This window comes from Triturus cristatus, chromosome 2_1, assembly GCF_964204655.1.
Source record: "Triturus cristatus chromosome 2_1, aTriCri1.1, whole genome shotgun sequence".
In the NCBI taxonomy this organism is placed as follows: Eukaryota; Metazoa; Chordata; class Amphibia; order Caudata; family Salamandridae; genus Triturus; species Triturus cristatus.
In genome coordinates, this window is record NC_140581.1 from 739,426,785 (window position 1) to 739,442,711 (window position 15,927).

Below are 15,927 nucleotides of genomic sequence, written 5' to 3' on the forward strand. Positions count from 1 at the left end.
TGTTGTGCCACTCTAACGCCTGCTATTCAGTGGTATAAGATTTCTGCGCTGCCTCAGATTTACAGATCCTTGTAAATCGGCAGCAGTGCCAAAAAGCAATGGGTGTTTCCGTGGAACACCCAGAGCAACACCCATTACAGACCTCTTTCACGTAGAAACCCACGTGAAAGGGTAAGATATTTGAAAAGTGGCGTTAAGGCACGCAAAATAGCTTAGCCAATAATTTCAACCTTTTGCAATTGAAAAGATAATACTGTTATATATAGAACAATATCTTTCCTCTCATAGGCCAAACTAGGCTTCAACTAGGCCTTGACTCCATCTTATTTCCTGGAACATCGATAGTTTTCATTGTGTGTTTGATTCTCATTGACACAGCATGCAGCAAAATGGGCACTGATGTTTTGTGATGACATGGAACTCAGGGGAAAGCCTTTAGTTACTTTTCACGGCTCTCCCTACTCACTCTCCATAGGCAATAGCATTAGAACAGAGGGAACCTATTATTATTCTTTGGTGGGATGGTGGTATTATGTGTCGTTTTATAATGCTGTATATTGATTCGAAGATAAATGCTCACCTTATGCTGCCTGTGCAAATTCCATTGCTTTCTATTGAACAGTTTAGAATAAAATCTGTAGTTTTGGGACACTGTGGAGGCTATTTTCTGAGCCTTTAGGGATGCTGCCTTACTTTCTATTGATTTGTCACACACTCCGGACTTAGGCTCTTTGCCAGACTTTGCTCATGCTGCATCTATTTCAGATGCTGAAAGCCTTCATGGCAATTGATTTCTGAGCCCTATGGCTGATTTATTGAGACTAACTATATTTTTGCCTTCTGTAATGCACTTAAATATTTTTAATAAACCTTCATAGTTTTCTAATTTACTGATCTCAAGCGCTTTTTGAATCAATCCTGATTTATGGACTGCTCTTTGAAATGCTGTTTGAATCATATCGTTAGAGACGCATTTCCTCATCTACTCTTGAGTACATCACTGTCCCCGAACCCCCATTGGCGCACCATCTACATTATTTAGATTATCTGAGATATAGAACTGACACTGCCAAAGTCTTGGTTGCTTCCTTCGGAGTGCTTAACTTTCCTCTTCAACCATTCTTTGGTCACCAAAGCACTTTAGAATATTGTCAACCTTTGTTAATAAAAAATACAACAACTGCTGGCCATTCACAGTCCTTAAATAAACACCCTGTCTCTCATCTACTTTTCTTCTCAAAAACACTAGAATATCTTCTCTTCAACCATTTCACACTCATCTTCCCTCTTTGAGACATCCTTCTGAGTATACTGATGTTCCTGTAAGTAACTGCTACCCCTACTGACAGCTGGTAACTCCCCAAAAATCAGTCAAACCGCCTTTCCTCTGTTTTACATAAACCAATTCCCTGGTCAATATTCTCCTATCACCTCACCAATGGCTCTCAAAAACCTTTATTTTCCTAATACTTGTCTCCACATCTTTACTATCACATCTCCCACTAAACTGTGATTGGGTAGTTCTGTTGTTACTCATGTTTGCTGAACACCTCCGAACCAGAAATTCAATGCTTCCTTGCCTCCACCTGGGCTAACTCAACAACTAATACCATTTTCTTTCCTAGTGACACAATTACCCAGCTCCCTCATAAGAAAAGGCTTTGGGATCAACACCAATCCCAGAATGCACCTGGAACTTTCTTTTCAAATACACATCACCACCTGCAGCCAAAGACCACCACCCATTCCATCTGCTGCTTCTTTAATCAACACTCCAGGACCAATCAAGGAGCAAAATTGCCTGGTGGATCAGTCTCCATCAAATGGACAAAGTTATCCATATCACTACATGCACCATCTTCAGCATTTACAATTCAACACCTACTTCTTCCTACAGACAGAAGACAGGTTGGCTAACAGCCAAAAAGAGGGCAGTCTACACTTCTGGATCTTGTGTTCAGTTTACAACCACTCTTATCTCATCCTTGAACTCACTCTCTGAAAAAACATTGGGGACCTCTGCCCTCCCACTGTACAAGAGGCCATTGAAATATCCGTTTGTCTTCTCAAAACACTACTATGACTGACAACCAGCACCCCCAATGTCTCAATTCGCCAAACTTCAAATCATTTTAAACCCTTCTTTCGGCAATAATAAGAGCAACTAAATAAAGTACATATTATACAGTTTGCCACTGTCCACTTGCCCACCCAGCTCACACTCAGGACCCACCCCTGTATCTTAAATCACTTTTTCCAGAAATGTCATATTGTATCTTGTTTTGCTATGTGCAGTGTTTCTAATGTAAATGTCTAAAGTTGAATAAATAGAAGTACATACTCAAATATCTGAATGATTATTTCTGTATTTAACAAGATCCAATTGCTTGCAAATGGCATGCATACTTTTTGTCACTAGGGTAACCACAGAGCCGCAAAGTATCCCTGCAACACCGTTACTTTACACTAAAGGTAATATTACTACCATATGTATTCACATTGTACCATGCCAATTGTTTGCTGTTTTATATAGTGTGAACTTGGCCCAAGTGCTTTTGAGCACTTTATATGAGCACCAGATTATATTACACAGACTCAGTTTTTTTTTATGTCTTGCCTGTGACAGGACATGCACATAATGCACTCTCCCTTGTGATAGATATATACAAGGGGCTTGCAGCCTCACCATTGCTTGCCATTCATTGGCTTCATTGTCATTCTTATTTGCTGCCTTCTAATTGGCCAGCGTGTGCCTTCTTCACTTTCTATTCCTTCGGCTGGAGCATGGACCAACTACTCAATGAATCAGCTTGATTGCGGTCCTTCCGTCGATTGCGCTGTGATTGTTTTCCCTCACACTCCCTTGTTGTACATGTTGCTTCTTCTCTTCCCACCTCCATGTCCATATTGCTTCTTTTAATTGCCCTTGTTGCTTCTTTCCCCAGCCCCATCACCCTTGTCTACTTTAATTACTATGAAAATAAATGCATGTTGTTGCATTTTGCAATATTTACATAATTAATGTAAGGTTGCCCTTGTCCTCCTCCTCATTCTTGTTGTCCATTCCTTATTGAATGTTTTGACCACCCCAACCGGCCGTAAGGAAAAAAAAGCGATTTGAGGTGGCCTGCACTGGCCACATCATAGAACTTTTTAAAAATAACTTTTAGCCATATCTACCCCACCAGAGTATAACCTGTATGTACACTGTGAGTCCAACACCCAGAGGTATTTACATTTTAATGCATTGTCACTTAATTTACATATGATTTATGAACCATTGGAAGATTGTGCTACTGCCCCAATGCCTGGCTATGCCCAAGTGCTTAATTTGTAAGAAATTAGGTGCAGTGGCCTTCTTGAAAGACCGCTGCAGCCTGCACCATGCATTCCCCCTGCCAGCTCTGCCAATGACAGTACTAACATAACACCTAGTCATTGTACTCCTAACAGTGACAATTCAGACAATTTCAGGCAGCAAAAAGCTATAAAAATGGCGTGAGAGGCTGGTATTATTCATTTTCAATGCAATTTGATTTGATGAACACATGGTTGTGCTCACCTCAAAATTAAAATTTAATTAAAATTAAACAGGCAGCACCACCATGTGGTGGACTGTCACTAGAACCGGTGCTAACAATTACGTGCTGGTGCCGATCACTGGAACCCAATCTACCCCCATTCTATAAGTAGTCATCAGGGTGCATTTCTTGCTATTCTCAAAATTCCAATGTCTCTACCATCTAAGTTTTGTGTGAGAGAAAAAATAATTAAAGTGTAGCAATATTAATCATAATAAAAATAAATGTTCTGCCTTTCCTATATACTTCTTAGTTTTAATTGTACCCATCTTCAAAACTGATAACAGGGAATACAGATACAGGTAATGCTGTGGAGCATAATGACACTGTTTTCACAGCTATTATTTTGTTAGTTAATCTAATCACTGCTGGACAATATATTTCTCAGAGAAAAGGTCACCTTTTAGTTTTCTGTCAGAAGAGAAAGAAGTTGACATGTAATAGTAGTATACGAGACATGACATTTCATTATTAGTATTATGGGTTCAATCTTCACAATATCGAAAGAGAGAAATAGTAGTGAGTGTTAAGTGAAAAATCTAAGCAAGCATTAGGAAAGCCAATTGGTCTCACCTATGGGGCCTCTTGGCTTTGCCAGTGGTTTTTAACAGCATCTGTGCAGGATGACTTAAAAAAATAAAGTAAAAAAGGGGCTTTGATGCTGCGGTCACTCAGTTTTGTAGGTACGTGCACTATACATGTCTCGCCTACAAAATGATCAAGTGATTTTGTTGTTTACCGATTTGAACTGGTAAATAAAAAAGAAATAGATAGCAGAAAAGCACTTTTTAAGTGAGGTGAGGGGGAGGAACACGAAGGGCTGAGTTTGAGGGCAACATGGAGGGTCATGGTGGGGGTAGAAAGATGCAGGGCGTGGGTGGGGAAGCAACACGGACAGCACAAGTTTGGGAAGGAGCATGGGAGGTCAGAAGCAACAGAGAAGGTGGGGGTTGGAAAGAGGAGTAACAGGTGAAAGGGAAGTAGAGCATGGGTGGAGGGAAGCAGCAAGGAAGACGGGATTAGGGCGGGCAACATTGAGTGGATGGGGAGAATCACTCAGATGAGAAAACAACAGAAGGAAGTAAAAGAGGGCACACACAGCATGGGGGAATCACATGGAAACACACACTTACTCCTATGGAGTGCTTAATCCAACAGAAAAAAAGTAGTGCTTGAAAAGCAAGCAGTGGAAGCATAGAAGCCAACCAATCAAAAGATATGGTAAAGGGGCCCTGCTCCATGGGAGGGACAAATATAAGATTGACAAGCTGTAACATGTATAAGAAGCAGGCAAATGAGAGTGATAAAATAGGCAAGCAATGTGCGGGATCCAAGCCGCTGTAGGTTGTTGGTAAACCCATGGCATACCTCGCAACAGACAGCAAATGTGCTGTTTAGTGGGCTCCATCTAAAAAGAGTGCTGTCAAGCATTCATGCCAAACAAAGCCGTTGAACAATAAATACTGGAAGTGCACAATATTAATCATGCTAATCCATATTTAATGCAGAGATAAAATATTTAACACACAGTTTAATTGCCCTTGTTATGTGTATATTGCACTGCTGCCACTGGTGTGGCATTGTAACTCAGTGGCAGTCTAGAACATGCATACATACTTTGAAAATATATTGGTGTATAGTTGTGTAATGTATAGAGTTGTGCAAAGTGTGTCAAATTGTTTTGCTGTAACCATGATGCTGCAACACTCTGAGCAAATGTCACAGAAAGTTGTGTGACACTACAAGTGCTACATACTTGAATACTTTGCCGAGTCCTAGGATCAATTACAAAGTATCACCACTGACATCTGGTAAAGCTATGAGCTCAACCCACTTGGGATGTACAGAGACATGCAGAACACACACCTCTTGTCAGGTCTATCTAACTGAGGGCAGAGATACACAGTGGTAGCAATGATTTACAAAGTACATGCAACAATTGTGTGTTCTGCCCAGATGTGTGTGTAAAATCTAATTGCTTCTAGAAAATATGGCTTTTTCATAACTTTATTTTTCAGATATTGTCAAATGTTCTATTGCACTTACTGTTATGACCTCATGGATGAATTATATGTACACACCAGGAGAAAGTTTCTTTCAGTTATCTGGTGGTCTGGTCGCTCTTCCATGTTTGCTCACAATTTTGAAAAATTAGAAAAATTACTTGTGAACCTCAAACTTTGATGGCACTTCCTATATTTCCTGGAGTTATACAGATTAAAATAGTTACCTGCCAATAAAGGGTGGCCTGCCTGGTGGGGAAAAAAAAAGCTATTAAAGGATGGCCCTGAAAGATCTGCCCGTTTAAAATAGCACACTTGCGGGTGTTAAGAGCACTGCAGAATACGTATTGACTGGTGGAAGGGTAGGATCTTCAGATGTGATTCAGATCTTTAGTAATTATCTTCTCAGAAGTGCCTTATTCTTGAACATAGCGCTTAAATTATGCACACTTGTTCATAGCTCTCAAAATATCACCTTTCAGAACTACATACATTAGGTGGTGAATGGAGGTGAATGGACCTGCCTTGTGGGATATACACGGATTGTCCACTCACTATGGCATGTTTAGAGGGCACAGAGAATGAATGAATGAATGGATGAATGAATGACCTACTGATAAAACGCGAACAAATGCCCAAAGGCGTCGAGGTGCTGAAGCAGTTATTCTGTCAGAAGGCAAGGGCATCGTCGCTCTACCAGAAACAGTTACAGGGAAAAAAATCCAGGTCTTCAAGGCCTTGCAGACGGGAAGGTTTGCCAACTTTCTTGCTTTCTCTTTTCCGTTGTCCCCCAACATACCGCTCAGAGTCACATGACCTGTCACTCACTGACACATGAAAGGCAATGCCGCTATACGTCAACTAATTGTGTATGAGTTTGAAATGTATTTTGGTATACTTATGTGGTTACGCCTTGAGATTAAATAGGCCTGCTTCAAAGTGCTCACGGTGCTCGCAGTGGAGCTATCTCTTGTGAAGCCAACATTAATAAGGACAAGATTAGGACATTTCCAAATGCACACAAAGCTACTACCTAAAGTTGTTTTTCTATGTGAACTTATGGAGTATGGTTCAAGGTGAAAAGTGATGGCATGTAGAAAACAACCATTGGCAAAGCCAATACATTTGCCCTTAGCAGCCTGTTCTTGGGAATATGTTGTTGTTTTTGCAAGCATATGCAAAATAAAGGAAAAGAAAGGAAAAGAAATAAGAAAACATGCCGCCATCTCAACTTGGGCACTGCAAGCTTGAAATAAAAAATGTACAATTGAAAAACATTCACCAGTGTGACTGTTTCACTAGCTTCTTTTTAAACAACATGCCTTCCAGTTGAGCCATGCATTTTCTTATTATTTGAAGGAGACAGGAATAAATCACCAACTAAGCAAACACTCAAATCACAGGTAGCTACAATGTTACAAAGTCACTTAAACTTAACATATAACATATCGAAGAATATAACATAATCTTTTAAGAGACGTGTAGACAAAGTCTGTAGCAAGTATTTAAAGTTAATACACAAAATAAATTAAATAAAAATCGTCTTTGAACCAGCTTGTCACTGAAAACAAAGGAACAACTTTTAAGCAGATGTGAACAATAGACTTTGTGTAGTCACTCAAAGTGAAAGAAGCCAGTAGGTAAAGTGGGCTGACCCTATACCATATGCTGTATGCTATAGTGGGAGGAGTACAAATGTGAATGACAATTTAAAAGACTAATGGATGAAGCCCGCTAAACAAAAATCCCTCTCTGTATGTGTATTACATAAGAGTTAAAAAAAAAATATTCTGGTGAGACATCCAAAGCTGTGCCAAAGGCCATACATATAAACAGGCCATAATAGCAGGACTATGGTACGAGGTCAGGAGGACGTCTTGAAAATACTATCACCTACAGTCTTTCTAACTCAGAGCAGTGTCCCAGCTTTGTAAAGTGTCACCTTATCAAAGTAAATCAGAAGTTAATCTCCAACTAGCATTCAAAACATTGCATATTTGTGTGTGTGAAGGTACATTAAAGGACTCTGTCAGATGTTCTGAACAGCAGTTTTAAGCCCTGTTTTAATGTGCCTTCAGGCTTCTCAGCAAAGTAGTGTTTAAAACCTGTTCAAGTTGATTTAATCTCACTGTGTAGATTTAACAACATATTGCACAAAAGTGACGTAAGTGTCAGTTATAAGGTAAGAGATTTCAGCCATTTGTGGCACAAACATATAGTGAATTTCTCATTTTAAAGACACTGTGAGGTGTCACATACATCACTTAGTTTACTGAACCGTTTCTGAAAATTCTTGCAACCTGTCTTATTTGTCAATTCCCATTAATTGAATAACTTTTACAATTGCTCCCTTCCCTCCTTCTCTTTGCAGGTTGTGATATGTGCGCTGATAACCGCAATGGTGAGTGTCCAATGCATGGGCCGCTGCACTCCCTGCGCCGCCTGGTGGGTACCAGCAGCTCTGCAGCCGCCGCTCCTCCTCCCGAGATCCCAGAATGGCTGCGAGACTTGCCCCGCGAGGTCTGCCTCTGCACCAGCACGGTACCGGGACTGGCCTATGGTATCTGTGCGGCACAAAGGATCCAACAGGGCACCTGGATTGGTCCTTTCCAAGGAGTTCTCCTGTCTCCAGACAAAGTGCAAGCTGGAGGCACCCGAAACACGCAGCATCTCTGGGAAGTAAGTCAAACAACCTTCTTTTTAACAGTTGTTTATTAAGTATTGGGTTGATAAAGTCCAATAGGCAAACTAGAGCCTATCCAAGATGCATCGTGTCCTGGGGACATTTGTAGTCTTATGAGATTTTAGAAACTGTGCTACCTGGCTTATTACTTTTTTTTTCAAACGATGGCATGCTATTTTTCTATGTTAACTTGTTAGTAAAGTTATGTAACTGTCTTCCTCAGACCATAGTTTCCACTCCTGTGATATCATTAGATAACTTGTCAAGTGTACTGCTGGAGACTTACAAATCATGTGGCAGCGGTGGGGTAGAGGCAGCATTATAACAGCATTTGAGCTATCAAAACAGTGCAGTCTGTTCCTTTTTGTTAGAGTACAATATTCACCCCTTATTCTCTTCCAGTGTATAATTTTCAACTCCAAATTGAAATCTAGGGTGTGGTTATTATCATAATGTAAACATCTGCTAATAGTAGTACATATTGCAGTTTTGACGGTGTAAATACCTCTTACCAAACTTATGAAATTATTAGGTATAATTAAATTGCAATATTTAGTACTATATGCAAACGTTTGCATTGTGATCATAACCTCAATAAAAATCAATTATTCACTTTGAACACCTAGTGCTTCTCAATCTCAATCTTTAGATTCATACCAGAGTACTTATTGACCTGTGGATATTGGGTGATACATTAAGGAAGTTTTCATAACAATCCCACCAAATTGAATGTTTTTTCTTGTTGAAACAGATTAAATTCATACAATACAGTATTGGTTCTTTCCAGAAAGATAGCACATTGTTAAACATAAACCAGTAACTCGTTTGATCAAAAGTTACATAATTCTCAAAAACTCAAATATGTATCCGTTTTTTAAGGTTAATCACCCAGGGCCTGATTCGAAGGAAATTTTCTGTGAGTTACTATTGTCTTCTGTGTAAATTTCTCTTCAATGTCTTATAATAAGACATATTGATTCATGGAAAAGCTTTGTGAATGGCCTCTGATTCACAAAGTTTTTTCTAGGAGAAAGCATGTGTCTCTGCTTTAATTCCAGAGTAAGCCACACCTACATCTGGAGAAAGTGACAATTAGCCACAGATGTATCAGGCCTGGAAATTGAGGTGTATGGAGATGTGTTTCACTCATTGGACATGAAAGGGTTTTGTGAATCAGGACCAAGTTTCTTTGTTCACATGATTGTTTGTCTGGAAGGGTTGTTAGTGTCAATGTGATGAAAGCAAAACAAAATGGAAACCTCCTGGTAATCATTTTTATCTGATGATGGGTATTTCTGAACATATATGTCATACTTCCCAAAGAAAAGAAAATACTGTACATATTGACCACACATTTATAATTGCAACCCTGTTATATTATGCTGATTTGTAGAGCACACTAATCACTCATGAGGGTATCCAGGCGCTTAGCAGGAGGGTAGGCGGAAGACTCTCTGGAGGTTATTTGAAAAGCCAGGTCTTCAGCTTCTTGTGGAACTCAAGAAGCTATGAAGATGCTCTGATGATCTGCGGGAGGTCGTTTCTTGTTCTAGGGGAGATGTAAGAAAAGGCACAACCTCCTACTCTGCTACTGTGTATGGGGGTACGTGTGCAAGTAAGATTCCAGCCGAGCGGAGGTGTCTGGAGGGTTGATAGAAATGTATGCAGCAGTTGAGGTATGCACGGCTAATGCTGTGTAGTGCTTTGTATGTGTGTACTCATTTTCATAAATAATTTAGAAAATGTTGTCTCATTTGAACTCTGTTGCACTTGGAAACGCCATGTTGGGAGCTGTAGCCTATCAGTCACCTGTTTAGCTAATTTGTTTCTTAGATTAAAGTGTTTTTGGATTAGTGATACAATTTGCCACATTTCAGTGTATATTTTCATCACTAAAGTGTCACTGTAATTAGAATTTGTTGAATACGCAGATGAACAAAATTAAGCGGCAGATTTATTAATTGTTAAGTGCAGTGACAAATTATTTTGCGTTGCATTCGCAAAGGGAATAAAGCAATGCAGAGTTGTACTTACTAATAAGCACTGGCAAAGTCAATAGGTCTCACCTATGAAATGAATTCGCTTTGCCAATGTTTTTTAGTCATGCTGCACAGCATTATGGCTGCTGTGGCAGCATGGCTGAAAAAAAGACCTGCCCATTCCTTCAAAAAGGGAAATTGCTTTTTTTAATTTTTATTTACCAGTGGATCAGCAAATAAAAAAACAAGTAGTGTAAAAGAGCTTCTTTTAAATATAGCACAAAAGCACTTTAAAGAAAAACAATAAAGTAGATGACTGGATTGTGGGAGCTGGCTGTGGGAGAAGCATAGTGAGGTAGAGAACACGGGCAAAAGGAAAAGCACACGTTCAAAAGAGAGCAACACAGGTGTGGGGAGAGTAAAGTAGCACATGGGTGAGAGACAGCAATTTGGAGAGGGAGAAAAGCACACAAGGGGGACAGCTGGAAGGCACATGCACACTCATGGAGTGTTTGAACAAAAAGAATAAAGTAGTTTCCTAGATGGGAGTAGAGGAAGCATGGAAGCCAGCCAATCAAAGAGATGCTAAAAAAGCTATGCTCCATTGAAGAGACAAACACAAGAAGGACAGGCTAAAACAAACAAGGAAAACCATCCAATACAAAGTAAGTAAAGTAAACCCAAACAATTGTAAGCAGTGGACACTATTATTGTACTGTATATTGTAAATGACATAATATGTTGATGCATAGCCAACCTTACTATCTTAGTAGATAGGGCTGTAAGTCAAAAACACAAAGTGGGGCAAAGCAGTTCAAAGGGCTATTAGTGTAGAGAAAGTGTCTCATCTCCAGTACAAAATACTTTTTATGCTGCAAAGTAAATACAGTTTCAAAATGTTGTGCACTTTGCTTCTCTTTACGACACTTTCTACTGGCACAAAATAATAGTAAAATTGCACCTAGGAATTTCTAGCTAAAGTCTTCTTTTAGATAAAAGACAGGACTTACACAATAGTTTCCTACTGCAATGTTTCCTTCTTACCTAAGAATCATAACCATACATGTAGGGTGCATTATGAATTAAAAAACTAAAAAGCATTAGGGACTGTGCATTCTGAGCACACACTAGAGTTTAAAGATGCATTTCTTCAATGTTCTTCTTCCTTACTCCACTCCAGAGGCAGATTCTCCATTGCATATAAATGATCCAGCGATCAGGGATCAATCATTTTTCATAAACATAGGCCCATTTACACTACCCAACTAATCCCTTCACGCTGGGGTTGAGTGTGATGCAAGTTTATACCTAACTTACCAATTACACGATTAGAACCTGCATTTCTCTTTACAGTACATTTGTGGTGATGAATATTATAGTTGATCAGTTGCTAGTAAATAATTATATATTCATCTATTCTACTAAATAATACAGACTCAGTATGTATATTGTTAAATGTTTATCGTAATAATATGAATGAATGCTCATCAAGTACAGTCACACAATGCAAGTCATGATCTATCATAGTGAATATATATTTGCAATGGAAGAAAGCAAACTCTTATCAAATAAGAATGCATTAAAGGAGTGGATAGGCGAAGTGAGTTTCAGAGACAAAAATACATTTGGAAAATGATTATGCAAACTCGGATTATTATACTAACCCAAAGGAAACTGGGAAATTTACCCCACTGGCCAAGTAGAGCAGCAAGGCCCTCCAGAAGAGTCAAACAGGTAGGCCTCTATCTGGAAACAGCAAACCGACGACAGCGACGATCTCCCGCTAACTAACACCAGCGGAACCTACAAAACCACACCCCTGAGGAACTTAAGTTATACCCTAAAACCTAAATGTCCCACCCACATTTGTTTCAATACAAACCCAAATTTCATCTCCCATTGGCTAAAAACGGGGGTGTCTCTGTCACACCACTCTCATCGTGATCATTTATTAAATATTCCATTGTTTTGAACATTCAGTATTACGACAACCTCTACCCAGGAAACAACTTTGAACACAATCATAGTACATATTTCCTTCAGTTCCATTTCATGTTTCAATTTACAGCACTTCCATTGTTTGCCTCTGCTGTCTCATGAAGGAAGCTACACAATTCCACTTGAATATCAGTCCTTCCGAAATTTGGCGGACATCTTGTGCTTTTGCATTTCTCTCTACTTGTTAGAAAGCCTTTTGGTCATCTTTATTTTACTTAGCAAATATTAACCCCAAACTGGCATGCAGGAAGATAGGCCCATGCTCTCTTTCTACAAGAATCAAACACAAACATTTATTATTTTCTTGAAATTTAATTTCAAAGTGCACCATCCCAGCATTGCACTAACCCATGCGCAAACCGTGTTAATCCTAGCAGGATATTATTTACGTGCACAAAAGCAGCATTAGTCTTTTTATGTTATTCAAAGCCATAAGCAAATGCGGCCTAGTTTTCATGCATTAGTACACACGTTTGTTTTACACATGCGCAAAAGCATTGTCCCAATGTTTTAGCATTCATTAATAAAAATCTCACAGCACACCGTTACTGAGGGTTCAATCCGAGAAGGTTTTATTTATGCAAAAACTTGCTCCATCACAAATAAATGCAACCCTGTTTCATTTTACACTTTATCTCCATGGGATACGTGTTCTAGGGCTGCTCTTGCCACTGTGGCCTAGTGATGTCTTAGTGTGGTATGCTTCAACACAAGGGCCACGATCATGCCACTGCTTTACACAACCTTTCTCATAGCCATCCATCTGGCTTCCAATTGGGGCAGCATAAAGAGGCCTGGGTTTATCCCTATATTACGAAAAAAACAGTACATGTATCCACATAAACAGGAGATGTTCCTTTCATGGAATATCTCTCGAGGGGCGATATCCCTAGTATGAAAATGCCCAAAATATACTAGAAACAAGAGAGGCTGTCCTTCAGCACTATGATACTCAATTCATCACTGGATCACCCTCTTTTAGAGTCTGAGAAGAGACAGGGCCTGTAAACCACAAGGACCTACCTTGATAAGAATGTGGCCTGTAGTAGCACAAATAGGGCCATTCTTGAACCCCATCATCAAAATAAAAATAAGAAATTTGACAGAGAGATGGCATTCAATGCTAGCTTTCTAACAATACCCAAAACATCACATTTCTTGCTGAAAAATTGCTGCACGGTGATGATCCTCATTTAAGAAACCGAGCGAGGGAGGTTGAGCAATGTGGAATTCTTATGCAGGGATCATATTTCACCCACCTCCCATCCCGTCCCCTAAGATGTCTGGGACCAGATTCATCATTGGATTGTGTTGCCGTTGCGTCACGCATAGTGTTGCAAGTGCAACGAAACCCTAAGTCAGATTTACCGAGCAGTGCAAGGTTGGTAAATCTGAAGTAAAGCAAGACTGGTAAACCTGGTAATGCATCAACATGCTGTGCCTTCCTGATAGAGGAGCAATAAAGAAAAATATCTTTATTTCTACTTGCGTTTTCCTCTTTCCAAGTGTGCTGCATTCTGCAGCCCACTGAAAATAAGGCAAATGCCTCTAAGGGTTTTTCTGTGTAGGAAAGTGTCACTTCCTGCACAAAGACAATCCTGCCTGCAACACAAGCACCCTCACACCATGACGCAATAGTGCCTGCATTGGCACTAGGCTGCACTGAGTGTACCAGTACAGGGAGTGAGAAGGAATGCGTCTTATCTTGATAGATATGGGACATTCCTTACCTGTCCATTTGACCCAGCGCAGCAAGTCGTCCTGCTGCATTGTGCTGCATCAAAGTTTGATTATTCTTGCCTCCGATCTTTACTCTTTGGGTCTGAGTGTTAATGATCTGATTAACATAGGCAAAGAAGCGATCATTGGCATAATTTCTAATGATGCTTCTAATGATGCAACCCCGAATCAGATAAAATTGTTTTTGCTTTTTTAACTGCTTTCCTATCTAGAAAATGGAAGAAATGTCTGTAGATTCATCGTAGCAGGATATGTGCAAATTAAAATGTAGCATTTTCTTGTAGGAAGAGAGTAAAAGAAAAGGGAACTATTCAGCTTTCAGTTTTGCTGCTCTAAAGTATCGCCACACTGCACTTCTATCCTTCACTGATAAAATTTTCTGTATCAAAATAATCTTAAAATGGTTGACAGAGTAAGTAAGAAAAGCTCTTACAAAAAAGCTAAACATAGGATAGTAAAATGGAGGGGAATAAAATGTAGGATTATGCAATGTCTTTTTCCAAAGTTTGTAAACGCATCTTGTTGTCCTGATGCCCCTCAGAAATGCCCCTTAATCATTTACTGCACATTTATATCCCGCACATCACAAGCCAAGTTCTCTCTTTGTACATTTATTACAGGACTTCTTACCGCAAAATTCCATGGCACTAATTTTCTGATCCTTTGAATGTCCTCCTGGGATTGAATCTCGTGATCATCAATTTTACACTCAGATCTCTGCCCAGGGTGCCGAGTGCACAAACCTATCCCACCTATGCCTACGGCTGTGCAATACAGCATTTTACCAACAAAGGTGGCATATAGAGCACTACTGAAAAGTACATATATTAAAGATCACGACTTTAACTCACATAGAAGTTGCATTCAGACAGGAATATTAATTCTTAGAAAGGGTGATTAATATTAGCCTTTCATCTGACTAATTTCCCTCATCAATTTCGCCATGTTAGATATGTATACACTTCTATTGTGAAATTGGCACCACAATTCTCCTCTTAACCCGACCCCAAAAACAACAAGAGATCCAGATGTTGTGCATGCTTACCCTCTCCTCAACTGTGCCTTTATATGGAAAACCTTCAGTAAAATGTATTCTTGCAGTGTGGAAATGGTACATAGCCGTTCTGCGCTTCTGCCCACCCGCCGACCCTACTCTGCTTTCCTCCCAAGCACTCAACGTGAGCCCACTGTTTGCTTTGTACTCGATCCATGAACTTCAGTGAACAGTCATTGAGAGTCTATTAAAGACCATTTCACTTGCTCACAGCAGGGCTTGTCACCTGTGAATGTTTATTTGAAAAGATATTGTTTCTAGCTAACGGCCAAGATAATTCTTTGTGACATTCAGAAAGATAGAGTGAGCAGTAGACGGTTGTACGGGAAATGGAGGAAAGGATGTTAGTAGAAGGAAATACTGAAAAAAGAACCAAGTAATACAAAAGAAAAAGAAAAAAAGAACCAACAACAGAAAGAAAGAAAATGAAGTAGTGAACAAAACACACATCTATACAGTAAAATTACATTTAAACATTGAATGAAAAATGCAGAATTAAAGGAATGGAAGACAGGAAGAAAATTAAAATGGAGAAAGAAAAGTAACATAAGAAAATAAAAAGTTAAATAATATAACAAAAAGAAAGCTAGATAGATATATAGAAGAACGAAAAAAATAATTAGGAAAGAAAGAAGGAGTGAGTCAAGAGAAAGAATATCAGAAGGAATGATTATGTTAAAAACTGAGGATTTAAGAGAAAATAGGAGGAAGAATTAATCATTTAAGAAGAATATCAAGCAGAATGGGAGGAATAACAGATGGAGAGTGGAATATGACAAAAGAAAAATTGTCAATGGAAGGAATAGGAAAATAGCAAAGTTTAGTAATATTGATCAGAAAGCAGACAGTCACAAAATGAAGAGGTAACTCAGATAACTGAAATGATCAG

The 15,927-nt window shown here is 39.3% G+C and overlaps 1 protein-coding gene across 3 annotated transcripts in view; it reads left to right on the forward strand.

Moving 5' to 3' along the window:
* PRDM6 (PR/SET domain 6) overlaps positions 1-15,927 on the forward strand; it is a 327,951-nt gene that overhangs the window by 85,735 nt on the left and 226,289 nt on the right. For all 3 annotated transcript variants that reach the window (XM_085640772.1, XM_085640774.1, XM_085640773.1), the window contains exon 3: positions 7,956-8,263. In XM_085640772.1, coding sequence (XP_085496898.1) covers positions 7,956-8,263 — 308 coding nt within the window. The remainder of the gene's footprint in view (positions 1-7,955; positions 8,264-15,927) is intronic.